This window comes from Pseudophryne corroboree, chromosome 6 (assembly GCF_028390025.1).
Source record: "Pseudophryne corroboree isolate aPseCor3 chromosome 6, aPseCor3.hap2, whole genome shotgun sequence".
In the NCBI taxonomy this organism is placed as follows: Eukaryota; Metazoa; Chordata; class Amphibia; order Anura; family Myobatrachidae; genus Pseudophryne; species Pseudophryne corroboree.
Window position 1 is genome coordinate 457,130,670 of NC_086449.1, and position 19,406 is coordinate 457,150,075.

Below are 19,406 nucleotides of genomic sequence, written 5' to 3' on the forward strand. Positions count from 1 at the left end.
GATCTATGTGTTTTCGTTGCTGCAACTGCGAAAACAGGCTATTTTTTTTCGCAGATTTTTTTTCGGAGCCTGCTGAGGGTCCTGAAAAAAATAAGAATTTACTCACCGGTAATTCTATTTCTCGTAGTCCGTAGTGGATGCTGGGACTCCGTAAGGACCATGGGGAATAGACGGGCTCCGCAGGAGACTGGGCACTCTAAGAAAGAATTAGGACTACTGGTGTGCACTGGCTCCTCCCTCTATGCCCCTCCTCCAGACCTCAGTTAGGGAAACTGTGCCCGGAAGAGCTGACACAATAAGGAAAGGATTTGGAATCCCGGGTAAGACTCATACCAGCCACACCAATCACACCGTACAACTCGTGATACTATACCCAGTTAACAGTATGAACAACAACTGAGCCTCACTAACAGATGGCTCATAACAATAACCCTTTAGTTAGGCAATAACTATATACAAGTATTGCAGACAATCCGCACTTGGGATGGGCGCCCAGCATCCACTACAGACTACGAGAAATAGAATTACCGGTGAGTAAATTCTTATTTTCTCTGACGTCCTAGTGGATGCTGGGACTCCGTAAGGACCATGGGGATTATACCAAAGCTCCCAAACGGGCGGGAGAGTGCGGATGACTCTGCAGCACCGAATGAGCAAACTCAAGGTCCTCCTCAGCCAGGGTATCAAACTTGTAGAATTTTGCAAACGTGTTTGATCCCGACCAGGTAGCAGCTCGGCAAAGTTGTAAAGCCGAGACCCCTCGGGCAGCCGCCCAAGAAGAGCCCACCTTCCTCGTGGAATGGGCTTTGACTGATTTAGGATGCGGCAGTCCAGCCGCAGAATGTGCAAGTTGAATCGTGGAGCAGATCCAGCGAGCAATAGTCTGCTTAGAAGCAGGAGCACCCAGCTTGTTGGGTGCATGCAGGATAAACAGCGAGTCAGTCTTTCTGACTCTAGCCGTCCTGGAAACATAGATTTTCAGGGCCCGGACTACGTCCAGCAACTTGGAGGCCTCCAAGTCCCGAGTAGCCGCAGGCACCACAATAGGTTGGTTCAAATGAAACGCTGATACCACCTTAGGGAGGAATTGGGGACGCGTCCTCAATTCTGCTCTGTCCATATGGAAAATCAGATAGGGGCTTTTACAGGACAAAGCCGCCAATTCTGACACCCGCCTAGCCGAAGCCAAGGCCAACAGCATGACCACCTTCCACGTGAGATATTTTAATTCCACGGTCTGAAGTGGCTCAAACCAATGTGATTTTAGGAAATCAAACACAACGTTGAGATCCCAAGGTGCCACCGGGGGCACAAAAGGGGGCTGAATGTGCGGCACTCCCTTAACAAACGTCTGAACTTCAGGCAGTGAAGCCAGTTCTTTTTGAAAGAAAATAGACAGGGACGAAATCTGGACTTTAATGGACCCCAATTTTAGGCCCATAGTCACTCCTGACTGTAGGAAGTGCAGAAAACGACCCAGCTGAAATTCTTCTGTGGGGGCCTTCATAGCCTCACACCAAGCAACATATTTTCGCCATATGCGGTGATAATGACTTTGCTGTCACATCTTTCCTAGCTTTTATCAGCGTAGGAATGACTTCAACCGGAATGCCCTTTTCCATCAGGATCCGGCGTTCAACCGCCATGCCGTCAAACGCAGCCGCGGTAAGTCTTGGAACAGACAGGGCCCCTGCTGTAGCAGGTCCTGTCTGAGAGGCAGAGGCCAAGGGTCCTCTGAGATCATTTCTTGCAGTTCCGGGTACCAAGTCCGTCTTGGCCATTCCGGAACGATGAGTATAGTTCTTACTCCTCTCTTTCTTATTATCCTCAGCACCTTTGGTATGAGAGGAAGAGGAGGGAACACATAAACCGACTGGTACACCCACGGTGTCACTAGAGCGTCCACAGCTATCGCCTGAGGGTCCCTTGACCTGGCGCAATATCTTTTTAGCTTTTTGTTGAGGCGGGACGCCATCATGTCCACCTGTGGCCTTTCCCAACGGTTTACAATCAGTTGGAAGACTTCTGGATGAAGTCCCCACTCTCCCGGGTGGAGGTCGTGCCTGCTGAGGAAGTCTGCTTCCCAGTTGTCGACTCCCGGAATAAACACTGCTGACAGTGCTATCACGTGATTTTCCGCCCATCGGAGAATCCTTGTGGCTTCTGCCATCGCCATCCTGCTTCTTGTGCCGCCCTGTTGGTTTACATGGGCGACCGCCGTGATGTTGTCTGACTGAATCAGCACCGGCTGGTTTTGAAGCAGGGGTCTTGCCTGACTTAGGGCATTATAAATGGCCCTTAGTTCCAGAATATTTATGTGTAGGGACGACTCCTGACTCGACCATTGTCCTTGGAAGTTTCTTCCCTGAGTGACTGCCCCCCAACCTCGGACGCTTGCATCCGTGGTCACCAGGACCCAGTCCTGTATGCCGAATCTGCGGCCCCCTAGAAGATGAGCACTCTGCAGCGACCACAGCAGAGACACCCTGGCCCTCGGGGACAGGGTGATCAGCCGATGCATCTGAAGATGCGATCCGGACCACTTGTCTAACAGATCCCACTGAAAGATCCTTGCATGGAATCTGCCGAATGGAATTGCCTCGTAAGAAGCTACCATCTTTCCCAGGACTCGCGTGCAGTGATGCACAGACACCTGTTTTGGTTTCAGGAGGTCTCTGACCAGAGATGACAACTCCTTGGCCTTCTCCTCCGGGAGAAACACCTTCTTCTCTTCTGTGTCCAGAATCATACCCAGGAACAGCAGACGCGTCGTAGGAACCAGCTGCGACTTTGGAATATTCAGAATCCAGACGTTCTGTTGTAGCACTTCCTGAGATAGTGCTACTCCGACCAACAACTGCTCCCTGGACCTCGCCTTTATAAGGAGATCGTCCAAGTATGGGATAATTTTAACTCCCTTCTTTCGAAGGAGTATCATCATTTCGGCCATTACTTTGGTAAATACCCGCGGTGCCGTGGACAGACCAAACGGCAACGTCTGGAATTGGTAATGGCAGTCTTGTACCACAAAACGGAGGTACACCTGGTGAGGTGGGTAAATGGGGACATGCAGGTAAGCATCCTTGATGTCCAGTGATACCATGTAATAATAATAATAATAATAATAATTTTATTTATATAGCGCTCTTTCTCCAATAGGACTCAAGGCGCTTAACAGATACATAGCATAATATAGTACAGAAAATAATGAAGTACATTTTCATAAAATACAGAAGCATGAAGATACTAAAAGGGACACTATGGAAATGCTTTAGTAAACAGAAAAGTCTTGAGTCTACTTTTGAAGGATTCTATAGTTGGGGCCTCTCGCACTGTGCGGGGAAGTGAGTTCCATAGAGTCGGAGCCGCATGACTAAAAGCTCGACCCCCAGATGAATTACGGTAGATTCTAGGTACTGCTAAAAGTCCTTCATCTACAGATCGCAGTAATCGAGTGGGGCAGTATGGGGTCAGAAGCTGTTTCAGGTACCTTGGGCCTTGGTCATGTAATGCTTTGAAACTCAGTAAGCCAATCTTGAAGATGATTCGCCATCTTACAGGCAGCCAGTGAAGGGAGTAGAGGATGGGTGTTATGTGGCTAGAACGGGGCTGGTTGGTTAATAGCCTGGCAGCTGTGTTTTGCACCAGCTGTAAGCGTTGCAATTCTTTTGCTGGTAGACCAAGGTAGAGGGCATTACAGTAGTCTAAACGAGATGATACAAATGCATGTATGACTTTTGGCATGTCATCTGAGGGAATTAAGTGCTTGATTCTGGCTATGTTCCTCAGGTGAAAGAATGAGGATTTGATTGTGGCTGATATCTGATGTTTAAGTGTCAAGCCACCATCCAGGACAACACCAAGATTCCGCACACGATCACTGGTCTGTAATTCTGAATCCCCCAGTGTAAGACCAGTTGGTTGGCTATGCTGCAGTCTTGTCCTTTGATGTTGCGGTCGTATCAAAAGGACCTCTGTTTTATCCGGGTTCAGTCGCAGCCAACTGGCGCTCATCCACTCCTGTAGTTCAGCTAGACAGCCATTTAGGGTTGCTATTGGGTTATCAGTGCCCGGAGCAAAGGACAAGTACAGTTGTGTATCATCTGCATAGCAGTGGTAGACCAGGCCATGGCGCCTGATTATTTCGCCCAATGGGAGCATGTATACTGCAAAAAGCATGGGGGATAGTATAGAACCTTGTGGGACACCACATGGCAATGGCACTGGTGGTGATGAGTATAATCCAGATGATACTCTCTGTGACCTGCCTGTGAGAAATGATTTGAACCAGCTTAGGACTGTGCCATCCAGACCACAGAAATGTATCAGTCGCTCAATCAGAAGCCCATGGTCCACGGTATCAAATGCTGCCGAGAGATCCAGAAGGATTAATATTGAACAGTCACCTCTGTCTTTTGCCATCAGAAGATCATTTAACACACACACCAGGGCTGTTTCAGTGCTATGTCTTCTCCTGAATCCTGATTGAAATGGATCATAAATATTATGGGTTGTCAGGCGGGTTTCCAGTTGATTTGCAACGACTTTCTCAATAACCTTTCCTAGGAAAGGAAGGTTCGATACCGGTCTGTAGTTGGTCATGCAGTCGGGATCTAAATTAGGTTTTTTAAGAAGCGGTCTAACAATTGCTTCCTTTAGGGGTCCAGGAAAAATGCCTGTCTGCAAAGAGCATTGAACAATTTTTGTAATCCCCTTCTTCCAGGCTTGCAATAACCGCCCTGAGCGATTCCATTTTGAACTTGAACCTCCTTATATAAGTGTTCAAGGATTTCAAATTTAGAATGGGTCTCACCGAACCGTCTGGTTTCGGTACCACAAACATTGTGGAATAGTAACCCCGTCCCTGTTGAAGGAGGGGAACTTTTATTATCACCTGCTGGAGGTACAGCTTGTGAATTGCCGCCAGCACTACCTCCCTGTCCGGGGGAGTGGCTGGCAAGGCTGATTTGAGGTAACGGCGAGGGGGAGACGTCTCGAATTCCAGCTTGTATCCCTGAGATACCACTTGTAGAACCCAGGGATCCACCTGTGAGCGAACCCACCGGTCGCTGAAGTTCCGGAGACGGGCCCCCACCGCACCTGGCTCCACCAGTGGAGCCCCAGCGTCATTCGGTGGATTTAGTGGAAGCAGGGGAGGATTTTTGTTCTTGGGTACTGGCTGTATGGTGCAGCTTTTTCCCTCTACCCCTGCCTCTGGGCAGAAAGGACGCGCCTTTAACCCGCTTGCCTTTCTGGGGCCGAAAGGACTGTACCTGATAATACGGTGCTTTCTTAGGCTGTGAGGGAACCTGAGGTAAAAATGTCGACTTCCCAGCTGTTGCTGTGGAAACGAGGTCCGAGAGACCATCCCCAAACAATTCCTCACCCTTGTAAGGCAAAACCTCCATGTGCCTTTTAGAATCCGCATCACCTGTCCACTGCCGAGTCCATAATACTCTCCTGGCAGAAATGGACATTGCATTTATTCTAGATGCCAGCCGGCAAATATCCCTCTGTGCATCTCTCATAGATAAGACTACGTCTTTAATATGCTCTATGGTTAGCAATATAGTGTCCCTGTCAAGGGAATCAATGTTATCAGACAGGGAATCAGACCACGCTGCTGCAGCACTGCACATCCATGCTGAAGCAATAGCAGGTCTCAGTATAATACCCGAGTGTGTATATACAGACTTCAGGATAGCCTTCTGCTTTCTATCCGCAGGCTCCTTTAAGGCGGCCGTATCCTGAGACGGCAGTGCCAACTTTTTTGACAAGCGTGTGAGCGCTTTATCCACCCTCGGGGATGTCTCCCAGCGTAACCTGTCCTCTGGCGGGAAAGGGTACGCCATCAGTAACTTTTTAGAAATCACTAGTTTCTTATCGGGGGAAGCCCACGCTTCTTCACACACTTCATTCAACTCATCTGATGGGGGAAAAACCACTGGTTGCTTTTTCTCCCCAAACATAATACCCTTTTTAGTGGTACCTGGGTTAATGTCAGAAATGTGCAACACATTTTTTATTGCCGTAATCATGCAACGGATGCCCCTTGTGGATTGTGTATATGTCTCATCCTCGTCGACACTGGAGTCAGACTCCGTGTCGACATGTGTCTGCCATCTGAGGTAGCGGGCGTTTTTGAGCCCCTGATGGCCTTTGAGACGCCTGGGCAGGTACTGGCTGAGAAGCCGGCTGTCCCACGGCTGTTACGTCATCCAGCCTTTTATGTAAGGAGTTGACACGGTCGGTTAATACCTTCCACATATCCATCCACTCTGGTGTCGACCCCGCAGGGGGTGACATCACATTTATCGGCACCTGCTCCGCCTCCACATAAGCCTCCTCATCAAACATGTCGACACAGCCGTACCGACACACCGCACACACACACAGGGAATGCTCTGACTGAGGACAGGACCCCACAAAGTCCTTTGGGGAGACAGAGAGAGGGAATGCTCTGACTGAGGACAGGACCCCACAAAGTCCTTTGGGGAGACAGAGAGAGAGTATGCCAGCACACACCACAGCGCTATATAAACAGGGATTTACACTACACAAAGTGATTTTCCCTATAGCAGCTATAATACATAGTATTGCGCCTAAATAAAGTGCCCCCCCTCTCTTTTTTACCCTATTGAGCCTGGAAACTGCAGGGGAGAGCCTGGGGAGCGTCCTTCCAGCGGAGCCGTGAAGAGAAAATGGCGCCAGTGTGCTGAGGGAGATAGCCCCGCCCCTTTTTCAGCGGGCTTCTCCCGCTCTTTATATTAATATTATGGCAGGGGATTTTTACACATATATAGTTTATTAGACTATATTATGTGTTTTTTTTTGCCATTTTAAGGTAATCTAATTGCAGCCCAGGGCGCCCGCCCGCCCGCCCCCCCCCCCCCCCTCTAGGACGTCAGAGAAAAATCCTTGATAATAGCTGCGGCTGGGCTGACTTTGGGGCCAATTGGATAGCCCCGGGGCATTAGTCAGCGGTACATTATCATGGCTAATCGAATTCCCCACTAAGAGGCAAGAAGGACTTGCTATTAAGTCTTTAAAGCATTGGGGCATTCTAGATTAGAACCATGGATAACCGCAGTATAAAACTGGCCGAGGAATACATCCCTTAAAATCTTATACCCCAATAAATGAGGTGGGGGGGGGGGGGAGACTTATGGGTGTTCGTTTGGGACCTGAACAGCACACAGTACAAAATATATATGTTGCTTTAATTGACAACTGAGGCCTGTTACTAAAGGGGGGTACTCACGGAGAGATCCATGCTTAAAATCTAAGCAATCTGACTAGATTGCTTAGATTTTAAGAACAGATCACTCGTGTGTACCTCCTCAGCGATAGCGATGCGTGGCCCCGCACATCGCTATCGCCGGTGCTAGATTGAACCTGCATGCAGGCCAATCTAGCACGTCGCTCATTTGACCCGCTGGGTGAATTGAGCGGTCCCCCGTCCTCCCCTGCATCGCTCAGACCACATCGCGCTGTGCTGAGCGGCGGGAGAGATGTGTACTGAGCGGTTCGCTCAGCACACATCTCTCCCGTGTATAGGGCCCTTAAGGCACATTCTAATAAGTGTACATCACAGAGCAGACTTTTTAACACAATATAGATTTTCTTTTTTACAGATTGATGGTAAACTGTGTAATGTTTGACCCCATCTGTGTTCTGTATACATATCCAAAATGCAGTGACCTACCGAAACACTGAAGCATTCTCCATTCAGTCTGCGTGGCAGCGCACGTTTCTTTTAAACTTTGCATACATTCTTCAGATGGAGCTTTGTAAGGACCAAAGTCCATTGCTGAGGGGTAGCTGACCAGAACATTGGACAAAACTTCTATCATTTTCCCTTCGGTTTCCTGTTGTGTTGTAAAATCACAGCAATAAAGTAATAGTTTCTGCATGATTTGCTATTAATCCACATTGCGTGTACATTTAACCATGGTACAGTTATCACAGTTTGTCACAGGACACCCCCTCTCACCCACACACAAACTGACAGTATGTAAGCTTACCTGAACAATAGAAAGAACTGAGCCTTCGGCTAAACCCTGCAGCAGGCTAGTCAGCAGAGCAATATCCTTTGTACCAATGCTTCTGTTTCTCCCTGATGCTATAATAACAAGGTCAGGCTGGAAGCTATAAGCAAGTGGAAGTATAAATCGAAACAGAGCGTAGTAGAAGCTGCTGCCTTCATCTGGATTCTATAAAGGAAAGAAAGCAGTGCAATAGAAAACCTCAGATTACATATGATGGAAACTAGATCTTTTTCTTTACTGTCCAATCTAAATATGCAGATTTGTTTTTATCTGGTTTGTACAGACTACGCTAAATGCAGTTGACCTATATTTTATTTGCCAATATTCTTCTATATCTTCTAGGATTGTATAAAATAGATCATTGGATTTAATTACGAAGCACCCTGATGCTTCTGATCGTTTGTATATGCCTGATATTTAAAAGGGCAATGCTTTTACTAGCCGTGTCTTGCTTGTAAAAGGATTGCCCTTTCAAATATTGAGCATAATCCCCATCAGAAGTAACATGTTTTACAACCCAATACTTTGTAAAGAAACCCTCAGCTGTTTATCATTTTAAAAGATGTTTTAAATATGAATACAGTATGTATTATAAAAATTATTGACATATGTAGTCTAATCTATCATAAAATACCTTCTATACCACTTGAAATGTAAGGTATGGTAGTGTATATAAATAGTTGCTATTAGAAACAACTTACTTCTTCCCACTTAAGAAGAGTTTGATATTGTGATTGAATAGTCTGAGAGGTTTTGTCTCCAGAAATCCTTAGGAACAGAGTTTTCCTGCAAGGCGTAATGCATTTCATCCAATTTAGCAAACAAGTTTCTTCATAATTGTATTTACCTCAAGTTAATTATTTAATGCAGTTGGGAAAAAAAAGTGTTGCTGACATACATATACAGTATAATTAGTGGCAGACTTAGGGGGGAATTCAATAAGCCTCACAAAAACAAACAAAATAATTTTTTGAAATTTTTTTTTTGAAATTTTTTTTTCAGGCAATTCAATTAGAGCTCTTTTTTACACCCAAAAAATTATGTTTTGTGCGAAAACAGGACCTGGGTGTATTTGCTGCCGGCTTCCTGAAAACAGGCTAATTATTGGGGATATTTCTGGAGCTTTCTGAGGTCCCAGAAAAAAATCCCTTATAAGAGCTGCCAACAGCCGTGCTTCACGGCTAATTGCATAGGTCAATGGGTCAATTGTCCGGTCATAAATTACTGCAGATAAATTAATTCCCCCCTTAGGATGCACGATTAAATGAAACTGAAATCTGTTTGTAAGTGCCCAAATTGCTTGTTTTTCAAGTTTACTTACCCGTCATTTGTTAATTTAGGTTTAGTATCCACGTCCCCAATAATGACACAGAACATCCTATGTATAAGAGAAATACATAAATCGTATCAATATTTTAAGACTTCTCTCAGCCCATTTCAGTACAAAACCTAGATTGAAAATTGAGACATGTTTTTTTTTTTTTTTTAAAGTACCCAAAATAGTTTGTGGGTTACTGGCTATAATGGAGAGAGGAATGGCAGGAGAATATGCAGTGCGTTTGATAAACATTCCGTGACATAGGCTGCCTAATGCCAGTACACTGGATCTTAATGAGGGTGCAAGACCAGAGCTACATGCACTGCCCAAACTGCTAATTTACATCATGCCGGAGTCATTTAATGCATGGATATGGAGGGACACAGGCTTATAGGAAACTTCTCCATATTGTAGGTTTCTTAACATCTGTACCTTGCAATTAGACTGTTGAAAACTTACTATTCAGATAGATTAAGGAAATAAATAATAGTAGCTGGAGATATGCTACTATTATTCTCCCTGCAGACTTGCGGTGTACAGTATGTCTATCATGGCCCTAATGTAGATACTATATTGTTTCCCTCTCTCCTTCCTACGGGACCTTGCAGGATGCTCTATTATTGAGACTGGTTGATTTACACATAATGTATGAAACTATAGTTCGTACAATAATCTATACTACCTATGCACCCGCTATTACCCCTTTCACTCATGCAATCCGGGAAATGGCTGGGTCTATCAAGCAGGCAAATTCCCGGTCACTGGTAAAGAGCAGGGTTGGGGACCAGTTTAAGTTCACACATACCAAAGTGCTGATCCACATTCATGTGTGTGTATTTTATATATAGATATATATATATATATATATATATAGATATATATATATATATATATATATATATATATATAGATATATATATATATATATATATATAGATATATAGATATATACAGCAAATAGTATAGAACTGTATATGATTCTCTGTATGATTAATGCCTTTTCGTACTTAATACGTTATATATTTTTATTGTTGTACCAGTAAATGTTAATCATTCCTTTTTATAAGCTTCTTTAGAATATTAATTGGTTATTAATGACCCACTTTTTCACAGTGATAACTAAAGTTAAATGCTATTTACTTAATTTCTATTTTTATAGTTTAACATTTGGCACTGGATGTTACCCATATTGTCTGAATGCTGCGGGTTCATACACTCTGTTATATTTTACAAAATAATAGGTAGTAATAAGAGGATTTTGGTACTTACCGATAAATCCATTTCTCTGAATCCTCTAGGGGACACTGGAGTCCTATACAGTAGGGGTGTGAAGCCTGTAACCGGAGGTGTGGCACAATCTAAAATTAGCATTGTCTGCACAGCCAGCTCCTCCCCCTTCACATCCCTCCTCCCTCAGTTTGGAAAATTTGACTGAGAGAATAGTACACGATACTATAGCACATGGCGAGGAACCGAACCGTAAAACATATCAAACAGCATCCAAGAAACTCGTAACAGAAAAACCAACGCTGTTTGTACGAAACGTTTGAACAAGAACTTTGAACACAGCAGGTTGACAGCACCGAGGCGGGCGTCCAGTGTCCCCTAGAGGATTCAGAGAAATGGATTTATCGGTAAGTAACAAAATCATCTTTTCTCTTTCATCCACTAGTAGGGGACGTCCCAAAGTTATCCCCCAGGGAGGGAGTGCTGTCGGTGGCCTGCAAAACTAAACGTCCGAATTTAGAGTCTCCGGACGCAAAAGTATCAAACTTGTAAAATTTCGCGAACGTGTGGGCTGAGGACCACGTCGCCGCTCTGCCAAGTTAAGTAGTGGAAGCACCTCTGGCAGCCGCCCATGAGGCACCCACAGATCAGGTAGTATGAGCACCCGTCTGAACAGGAACCTGTTTGCCACAGGAAATATAAGTTTGCCGAATGGCAAGCCTAATCCATCTAGCCAAAGACTGTTTAGATGCTGGCCAACCCTTCTTGGGCCCATCATAAAAAACAAACAAATGGTCCGACTTTCTGAAGGATGACGTAACTTGTACGTATATCCGTAAAGCTCTGACAACATCCAAGGACACGTCCCCATCTGCGAGATCCTGGAAAGATGGGACCACAATTGGCTGGTTTACATGAAACCCCGAAACAACCTTAGGAAGGAAATCTGCTCTTATACGGAGTTTTGCCCTATCCTCATGAAAAATTAAAAAAGGACTCTTACACGACAACGCACCCAACTCAGAAACCCGCCTGGCCGAAGCCAAGGCAAGCAATAACGTGACCTTCCAAGAGAGATATTTCAGGCCTGTTCCTGCTAACGACTCAAAAGTTGGTGATCTCAAAAATTCCAACACCAAATTTAAGTCCCATGGTGCAGTGGGAGGACGAAAAGGAGGTTGTATCCTCAGAACCCACTGTAAAAAGGTTTGAACCTCTGGCAAGGATGCTAACCGCTGTTGAAATAGGATGGAAAGAGCCGAAATTTGAACTTTCAGAGAGCCCAGCCGCAGTCCTATATCCAGACCGGCCTGAAGGAAGAGTAGAAGTCTGGATAAGTGGAAGTTCGTCGAATTCCACCCACGTTCTTGACACCAGTCCATGTACCTCTTCCAAATCCTGTAGTAGTGCATGGATGTGACCGGCTTCCTAGCTGCAATCATTGTAGGAATAGCCGCTCTTGGTATCCCTCTGTTCCTTAAGATCTGGGTTTCAATAGCCACGCCGTTAAACGCAGCCTGTTCAGGTCTGGGTGTTGAAACGGTCCCTGAGATAGCAAGTCCTCTCTCTGAGGTAACCGCCAAAGATCTTCCGCTAGTAACCCTTGCAGGTCTGAGGGGCCAATTTGGTGCGATTAGAATCGCCCACACTTGCTCTCGTTTCAACCTTTTCAGAACCCTGGGTATGAGGGGGAAAGGTGGAAAAATGTAAACCCTCCTGTAACACCAAGGAAGTGTTAATGCGTCCACTCTTTCTGCTGCTGGATCTCTTGTTCTGGACACATATCTGGGCAGCTGATGGTTTTGTCGAGATGCCATTAGGTCGACCTGAGGTAGACCCCATCTCCTCACCACCATGTTGAAAATCCGTGGATGTAGGCACCACTCTCCTGGATGCATGTCCTGGCGACTGAGATAATCTGCTTCCCAGTTCTCCACACCTGGAATGAACACCGCCGAGAGGATGATGTTTCGCCTTTCTGCCCACAACAAGATCTTTGTGGCTTCCTGTAACACCATCCTGCTCTTTGTTCCTCCTTAACGGTTTATGTAAGGTTTCCACAGGTGTGGCTTGTGCAAAATGTGTCAAACGCATACTACACAGGTATCAAAAACTGAATACTATTATTCAGCATCTACTGGAATTAAATATGACATCAAGGAATTCATCACTTGCAACACAAAGAATTGTATATATTTGATGGAATGCAAGTGTGGTTTGCAATATATTGGACGTACTTGTAGGTCACTGAAAATAAGATGGGCGGAGCATGTTAGAAATATAGAAAAGGGGCTCATCACCCATTCTGTATCTAACCATTTTAAATCAGTTCATAGTAGTAAGTGTGAGGGATTGACCAATGTGATAGGGATTAAAACTGTGCAAAATCATTGGAGACGGAACAATGGAGAAGAAATATTAGCACAAACAGAAATGAGACTTATTTATGAAATGGGTACTCTTAATCCAAAAGGGCTAAATATGGACTTTGAACTAAAATGGTTTTTATGAGTTTGACACCCTTCCTTTATATATATAATCTCAATTGTTTTACTTGCATTATTGTTTTATTTGCATTAGTATTATATATGAAGTTGAACATTTTATGCTATTCTTTTATATAGTTCTTATATGTTATGTCTTGTTATATAGTATACCCATACCAAGATATGCTTCCGCCTTATAGGTAAATTGGGGACACACTGTGACAGGTAGTTATTTATTCCAGTACACTGAGACCTCTATCACGGACCCGCAGCGCTACACGCGACACTTCCGGTTCTAACAGGAAGCGGCGTGCGTTCCACGGACTGTGGAACGCACGCGCCCGGAAGTGAATGAAGGCGTGCGTTCCACTAGCAGTGGAACGCACGCGGAGTTAAGAAACGAATGAATAACTCGTTTCTTGTGTAAATAATGCCATTAGCCATGGAAGGGAACAGTTTTAAAGCATGCATATAACCAGTTAGTGAAACATAAGCTGTTTATAATATGTTTTTAAGTTAATTTGTACCGGTAAGGTTTCCTCCAATCAGGGCACACTGTGGGGTTTAAATAAACCGACCACACACTAACACCACACACCTTGACAAAGGCCCCCAGAGGGCAGAAACGCGTTGGTGACTGATTGGAGGGACCTGCTGGAGCCAGAGGGAACACGCTGATTGCTGCTATATACCCCGGGGAGCTACATTGCAAGCGCTGTTTGGGTGGGCCACTGTGACATCCTACAACCTCTGGTACGTGGGTCCACTAATCTGTGGTGGATTTTAAATTTGTTATTGTGATCAAGACGTTTTTATATATACTTTTAAAAAAATTATATTTACCTGCACTTTATGAATAAATAATTCCTACACCTGAACACAAGCAATACTTCACTATATTGGTATTTTTTTCCTACTCACGGAAACCTCCCACCTGGATGGAGAGGTAAAGGTGAACTAGGGAAGAACCGATATTGGAATCGACAGGATTAAAGGAAGGGATACTACAAGCGCAATTGGGTGGGCATTGCTGACACCCCACTGAGTCCGGTACGTAGGTCCGCCGCACCCAGGCGGATAAAAATTTCTTTTACGGTACACTGTATATGTGATTGAAATTTCTTTTAATCCATTTGAACCCTACGGGACTTCACTATATACCAATTCTTTCTTTGAGGATACCGTGTCATACCGGAACAAGGAAGTACTGCTGATAAACTGTCCAGTGAGGAGAACTTTGCCTTTCTACATAAAGAAATAATACCCGTAGTGACCCAGGGAGCGCACCCCAGCAAAACTATAGAACTAGGTTTATGTAAGCAGTCGTTGTTACATTGTCCGACTGTATCAGACCCATGACCAGGTGCTCGGCTAAGAGAAGCGCGTTGTAAAACGCTCTCAGCTCGAGAATGTTTATGGGGAGTCTGCTCTCCTGTAGCGTCCATCTGCCCTGAAACTGATGTTCCTCCAGGACAGCACCACAGCCTCTGAGACTGGCATCTGTTGTTAGGATCCTCCAATCCCAAATGCCGAATCTCTTGCCTGCTGTGAGATTCCTGTGCAACGACCACCAAATTAAGGAGGTTCGTATGCGCGGTGGAAGTCGAATTCTTCGATATAGAAGCCAGTGCGAACCTGCTCCCTGAGCGATGAAGTTCATCTGGAATGATCTGGAATGAAGTCTGCCGTACTGGAGAGCTTCGAACGACGCCACCATCTTCCCGAGAAGTTGCACACAGAGGTGTAGAGAAACAGTTTGTGTTCTCAGTACCTGAGCAACTAATCGCTGTAGGTCTTGGACCTTGCTTTCTGGTAGGAATACTCTTAATTGTACCGTGTCCAAGATGAGACCGAGGAATTGAATCCGTTGAGTCGGCATGAGGTTGGATTTCTGGAAATTCACAATCCACCCATGTCGAATGAGAAATTGATGAGATGTCCGAACATCCTTGATCAGTTGTTCCTGAGATGATGCCTTGATCAGCAGATCGTCGAGATAAGGTATAATCGTGACCCCCAATAGTCTCAAACCTGCAACCATGATTGCCATGATCTTCGTGAAGATTCTTGGGGCTGATGATAGACCGAACGGTAAGGCCCTGAATTGGTAGTGATCCGTCACCAGTGCGAACCTTAAATAAGCCTGGTGAGGAGTCCAGATTGGGATATGCAGATATGCATCCTTTATGTCCATGGATACCATGAATTTGCCCTGTTCTAAGCCTGCAATGACCGACTGGATTGATTCCATCTTGAATTTGTAGACCCTTAGAAACTGGTTTAAAACTTTTAAAGTGAGTATTGGTCTGACCGTCCCATCTGGCTTTGGCACGACAAAAAGACTGGAATAGAAACCCGTTCCTCTCTGAGAGGCGGGAACTGGAATAATGATGACCTCTGACTGAAGCAATTTTTGAATTGCTGTCCTTAGTGCTTTTGCTTTCTGAGGGCACCGAGGCAATCCCGTTGTAAAAAACTGACTGTGAGGTTTCTGTTGAAAATCCAGTTTGTACCCCTGTGAAATTATGTAGTTTATCCAAGGTTCTGGTGAGGTTTTGGCCCAGATGTCCTGAAAACCTTCCAGACGTGCGCCCACCAAATGGGACCCCAGGTGAGCCAGGAGGCCGTCATGCCACAGTCTTGTCAGCAGGTTTATCCTGCTTTCTGGCTGTTGCCTGTGAGCGGCCTCTACCTCTGCCCCCACGTACTTGTGTGCCGAAACCTCTTCCTCGGCTCGAAAGGACTGCGATCTAAATGATGTAAACGCTGGTCCCGAATAACCTCTCCTAACCTGTGGAGCGGCTCTCGTATAAGGTGTAGGCATAAAAGTGGATTTCCCTGCCGTAGCCTGCGAAATCCACTTGTCCAATTCTGACCCGAAAAGCATCTCACCCCCAAAGGGGATGGATTCTACCGCCTTCTTGGTGTCAGAGTCTCCTTGCCATTCTCCGAGCCATAAAATCCGTCTTGCCGATATGGCCGATGCGGAGATGCGCGATGCTATTCTGCTAATATCCTTAGAGGCTTGACACAAGTATGAAGCAGATTCTCGAATGTGTTCCGCCAGTTGGGAATCTCTTCTAAGCTATTTTCCTGCTCAATAGCCTGTACAATACGTCCAGACCATGCTCCCATGGCCTTGTTGACCCAAGCACAGACGATCGCCGGTCTCTGTGCTGCACCAGCTGCTACGAAAAATAAGATTTTACTCACCGGTAAATCTATTTCTCGTAGTCCGTAGTGGATGCTGGGAACTCCGAAAGGACCAGGGGGATAGCGGCTCCGCAGGAGACTGGGCACAACTAAAGAAAGCTTTTAGGTCACCTGGTGTGCACTGGCTCCTCCCACTATGACCCTCCTCCAAGCCTCAGTTAGGACACTGTGCCCGGACGAGCTGACATAATAAGGAAGGATTTTGAATCCCGGGTAAGACTCCTACCAGCCACACCAATCACACCGTATAACTCGTGATACTATACCCAGTTTAACAGTATGAAAACAACTGAGCCTCTCAACAGATGGCTCAACAATAACCCTTTAGTTAACAATAACTATGTACAAGTATTGCAGACAATCCGCACTTGGGATGGGCGCCCAGCATCCACTACGGACTACGAGAAATAGATTTACCGGTGAGTAAAATCTTATTTTCTCTGACGTCCTAGTGGATGCTGGGAACTCCGAAAGGACCATGGGGATTATACCAAAGCTCCCAAACGGGCGGGAGAGTGCGGATGACTCTGCAGCACCGAATGAGAGAACTCAAGGTCCTCCTCAGCCAGGGTATCAAATTTGTAGAATTTTGCAAACGTGTTTGCCCCTGACCAAGTAGCAGCTCGGCAAAGTTGTAAAGCCGAGACCCCTCGGGCAGCCGCCCAAGATGAGCCCACCTTCCTTGTGGAATGGGCTTTTACTGATTTAGGATGCGGCAGTCCAGCCGCAGAATGCGCCAGCTGAATTGTGCTACAAATCCAGCGAGCAATAGTCTGCTTAGAAGCAGGAGCACCCAGTTTGTTGGGTGCATACAGGATAAATAGCCAGTCAGTTTTCCTGACTCTAGCCGTCCTGGAAACATAAATTTTCAAGGCCCTGACTACGTCCAGTAACTTGGAATCCTCCAAGTCCCTAGTAGCTGCAGGCACCACAATAGGTTGGTTCAAGTGAAAAGCTGATACCACCTTAGGGAGAAACTGGGGACGAGTCCTCAATTCCGCCCTATCCATATGGAAAATCAGATAAGGGCTTTTACATGACAAAGCTGCCAATTCTGACACACGCCTGGCTGAAGCCAAGGCCAATAACATGACCACTTTCCACGTGAGATATTTTAGATCCACGGTTTCAAGTGGCTCAAACCAATGTGATTTTAAGAAACTCAACACCACGTTGAGATCCCAAGGTGCCACTGGAGGCACAAACGGGGGCTGAATATGCAGCACTCCTTTCACAAACGTCTGAACTTCAGGTAGTGAAGCTAGTTCTTTCTGGAAGAAAATCGACAGAGCCGAGATCTGGACCTTAATGGAGCCTAATTTCAGGCCCATAGTCACTCCTGCTTGTAGGAAATGCAGAAATCGACCTAGTTGAAATTCCTCTGTTGGGGCCTTTTTGGCCTCACACCAAGCAACATATTTCCGCCATATGCGGTGATAATGCTTTGCAGTTACATCTTTCCTGGCTTTAATCAGCGTAGGAATGACTTCCTCCGGAATGCCCTTTTCCTTCAGGATCCGGCGTTCAACCGCCATGCCGTCAAACGCAGCCGCGGTAAGTCTTGGAACAGACAGGGCCCCTGCTGCAGCAGGTCCTGTCTGAGCGGCAGAGGCCATGGGTCCTCTGAGATCATCTCTTGAAGTTCCGGGTACCACGCTCGTCTTGGCCAATCCGGAACCACGAGTATTGTTCTTACTCCTCGTTTTCTTATTATTCTCAGTACCCTTGGTATGAGAGGCAGAGGAGGGAACACATAAACTGACTGGTACACCCACGGTGTCACTAGAGCGTCCACAGCTATCGCCTGAGGGTCCCTTGACCTGGCGCAATATCTCTCTAGTTTTCATGTCCACCTGTGGCCGTTCCCATCGATTTACAACCAGCGTGAAGACTTCTGGATGAAGTCCCCACTCTCCCGGGTGGAGGTCGTGCCTGCTGAGAAAGTCTGCTTCCCAGTTGTCCACTCCCGGAATGAACACTGCTGACAGTGCTAGTACGTGATTTTCCGCCCATCGGAGAATCCTTGTGGCTTCTGCCATTGCCATCCTGCTTCTTGTGCCGCCCTGTCGATTTACATGGGCGACTGCCGTGATGTTGTCTGACTGGATCAGTACCGGCTGGTGTAGAAGCAGGGATTTTGCCTGACTTAGGGCATTGTAAATGGCCCTTAGTTCCAGAATATTTATGTGTAGGGAAGTCTCCTGACTCGACCATAGTCCTTGGAAGTTTCTTCCCTGTGTGACTGCCCCCCAGCCTCGAAGGCTGGCATCCGTGGTCACCAGGACCCAGTCCTGTATGCCGAATCTGCGGCCCTCTAGAAGATGAGCACTCTGCAGCCACCACAGCAGAGACACCCTGGTTCTTGGAGACAGGGTTATTAGGCGATGCATCTGAAGATGCGATCCGGACCATTGGTCCAACAGGTCCCACTGAAAGATTCTGGCATGGAACCTGCCGAAAGGAATTGCTTCGTAAGAAGCCACCATCTTTCCCAGGACCCGCGTGCAGTGATGCACCGATACCTGTTTTGTTTTCAGGAGGTCTCTGACTAGAGATGACAGCTCCTTGGCTTTCTCCTCCGGGAGAAACACTTTTTTCTGGACTGTATCCAGAATCATACCCAGGAACAGTAGACGTGTCGTCGGAACCAGCTGTGATTTCGGAATATTCAGAATCCAACCGTGCTGGTGTAGCACCTCCTGAGATAGTGCTACTCCCACCAACAACTGCTCCTTGGACCTCGCCTTTATTAGGAGATCGTCCAAGTACGGGATAATTAAAACTCCCTTTCTTCGAAGGAGTATCATCATTTCCGCCACTACCTTGGTAAACACCCTCGGTGCCGTGGAGAGTCCAAACGGCAGCGTCTGGAATTGGTAATGGCAATCCTGTACCACAAATCTGAGGTACTCCTGGTGAGGATAGTAAATGGGGACATGCAGGTAAGCATCCTTGATGTCCAGGGATACCATGTAATCCCCCTCGTCCAGGCTTGCAATAACCGCCCTGAGCGATTCCATCTTGAACTTGAATTTTTTTATGTATGTGTTCAAGGATTTCAAATTTAAAATGGGTCTCACCGAACCGTCCGGTTTCGGTACCACAAACAGTGTG

General features: G+C 46.1%; 1 protein-coding gene across 6 annotated transcripts in view; it reads right to left on the reverse strand.

Annotated features, from left to right (window-relative positions):
- HDAC10 (histone deacetylase 10) overlaps positions 1 to 19,406 on the reverse strand; it is a 167,293-nt gene that overhangs the window by 54,988 nt on the left and 92,899 nt on the right. For all 6 annotated transcript variants that reach the window (XR_010179420.1, XR_010179418.1, XR_010179421.1 and 3 more), the window contains 4 exons: positions 9,370 to 9,426; positions 8,750 to 8,834; positions 8,025 to 8,213; positions 7,706 to 7,868 (listed from right to left, as the gene is read on the reverse strand). Coding sequence is in view for 1 of the 6 variants with exons in the window: in XM_063927153.1 (XP_063783223.1) it covers positions 7,706 to 7,868; positions 8,025 to 8,213; positions 8,750 to 8,834; positions 9,370 to 9,426 (494 nt within the window). In the remaining 5 variants the exon portion in view is untranslated. The remainder of the gene's footprint in view (positions 1 to 7,705; positions 7,869 to 8,024; positions 8,214 to 8,749; positions 8,835 to 9,369; positions 9,427 to 19,406) is intronic.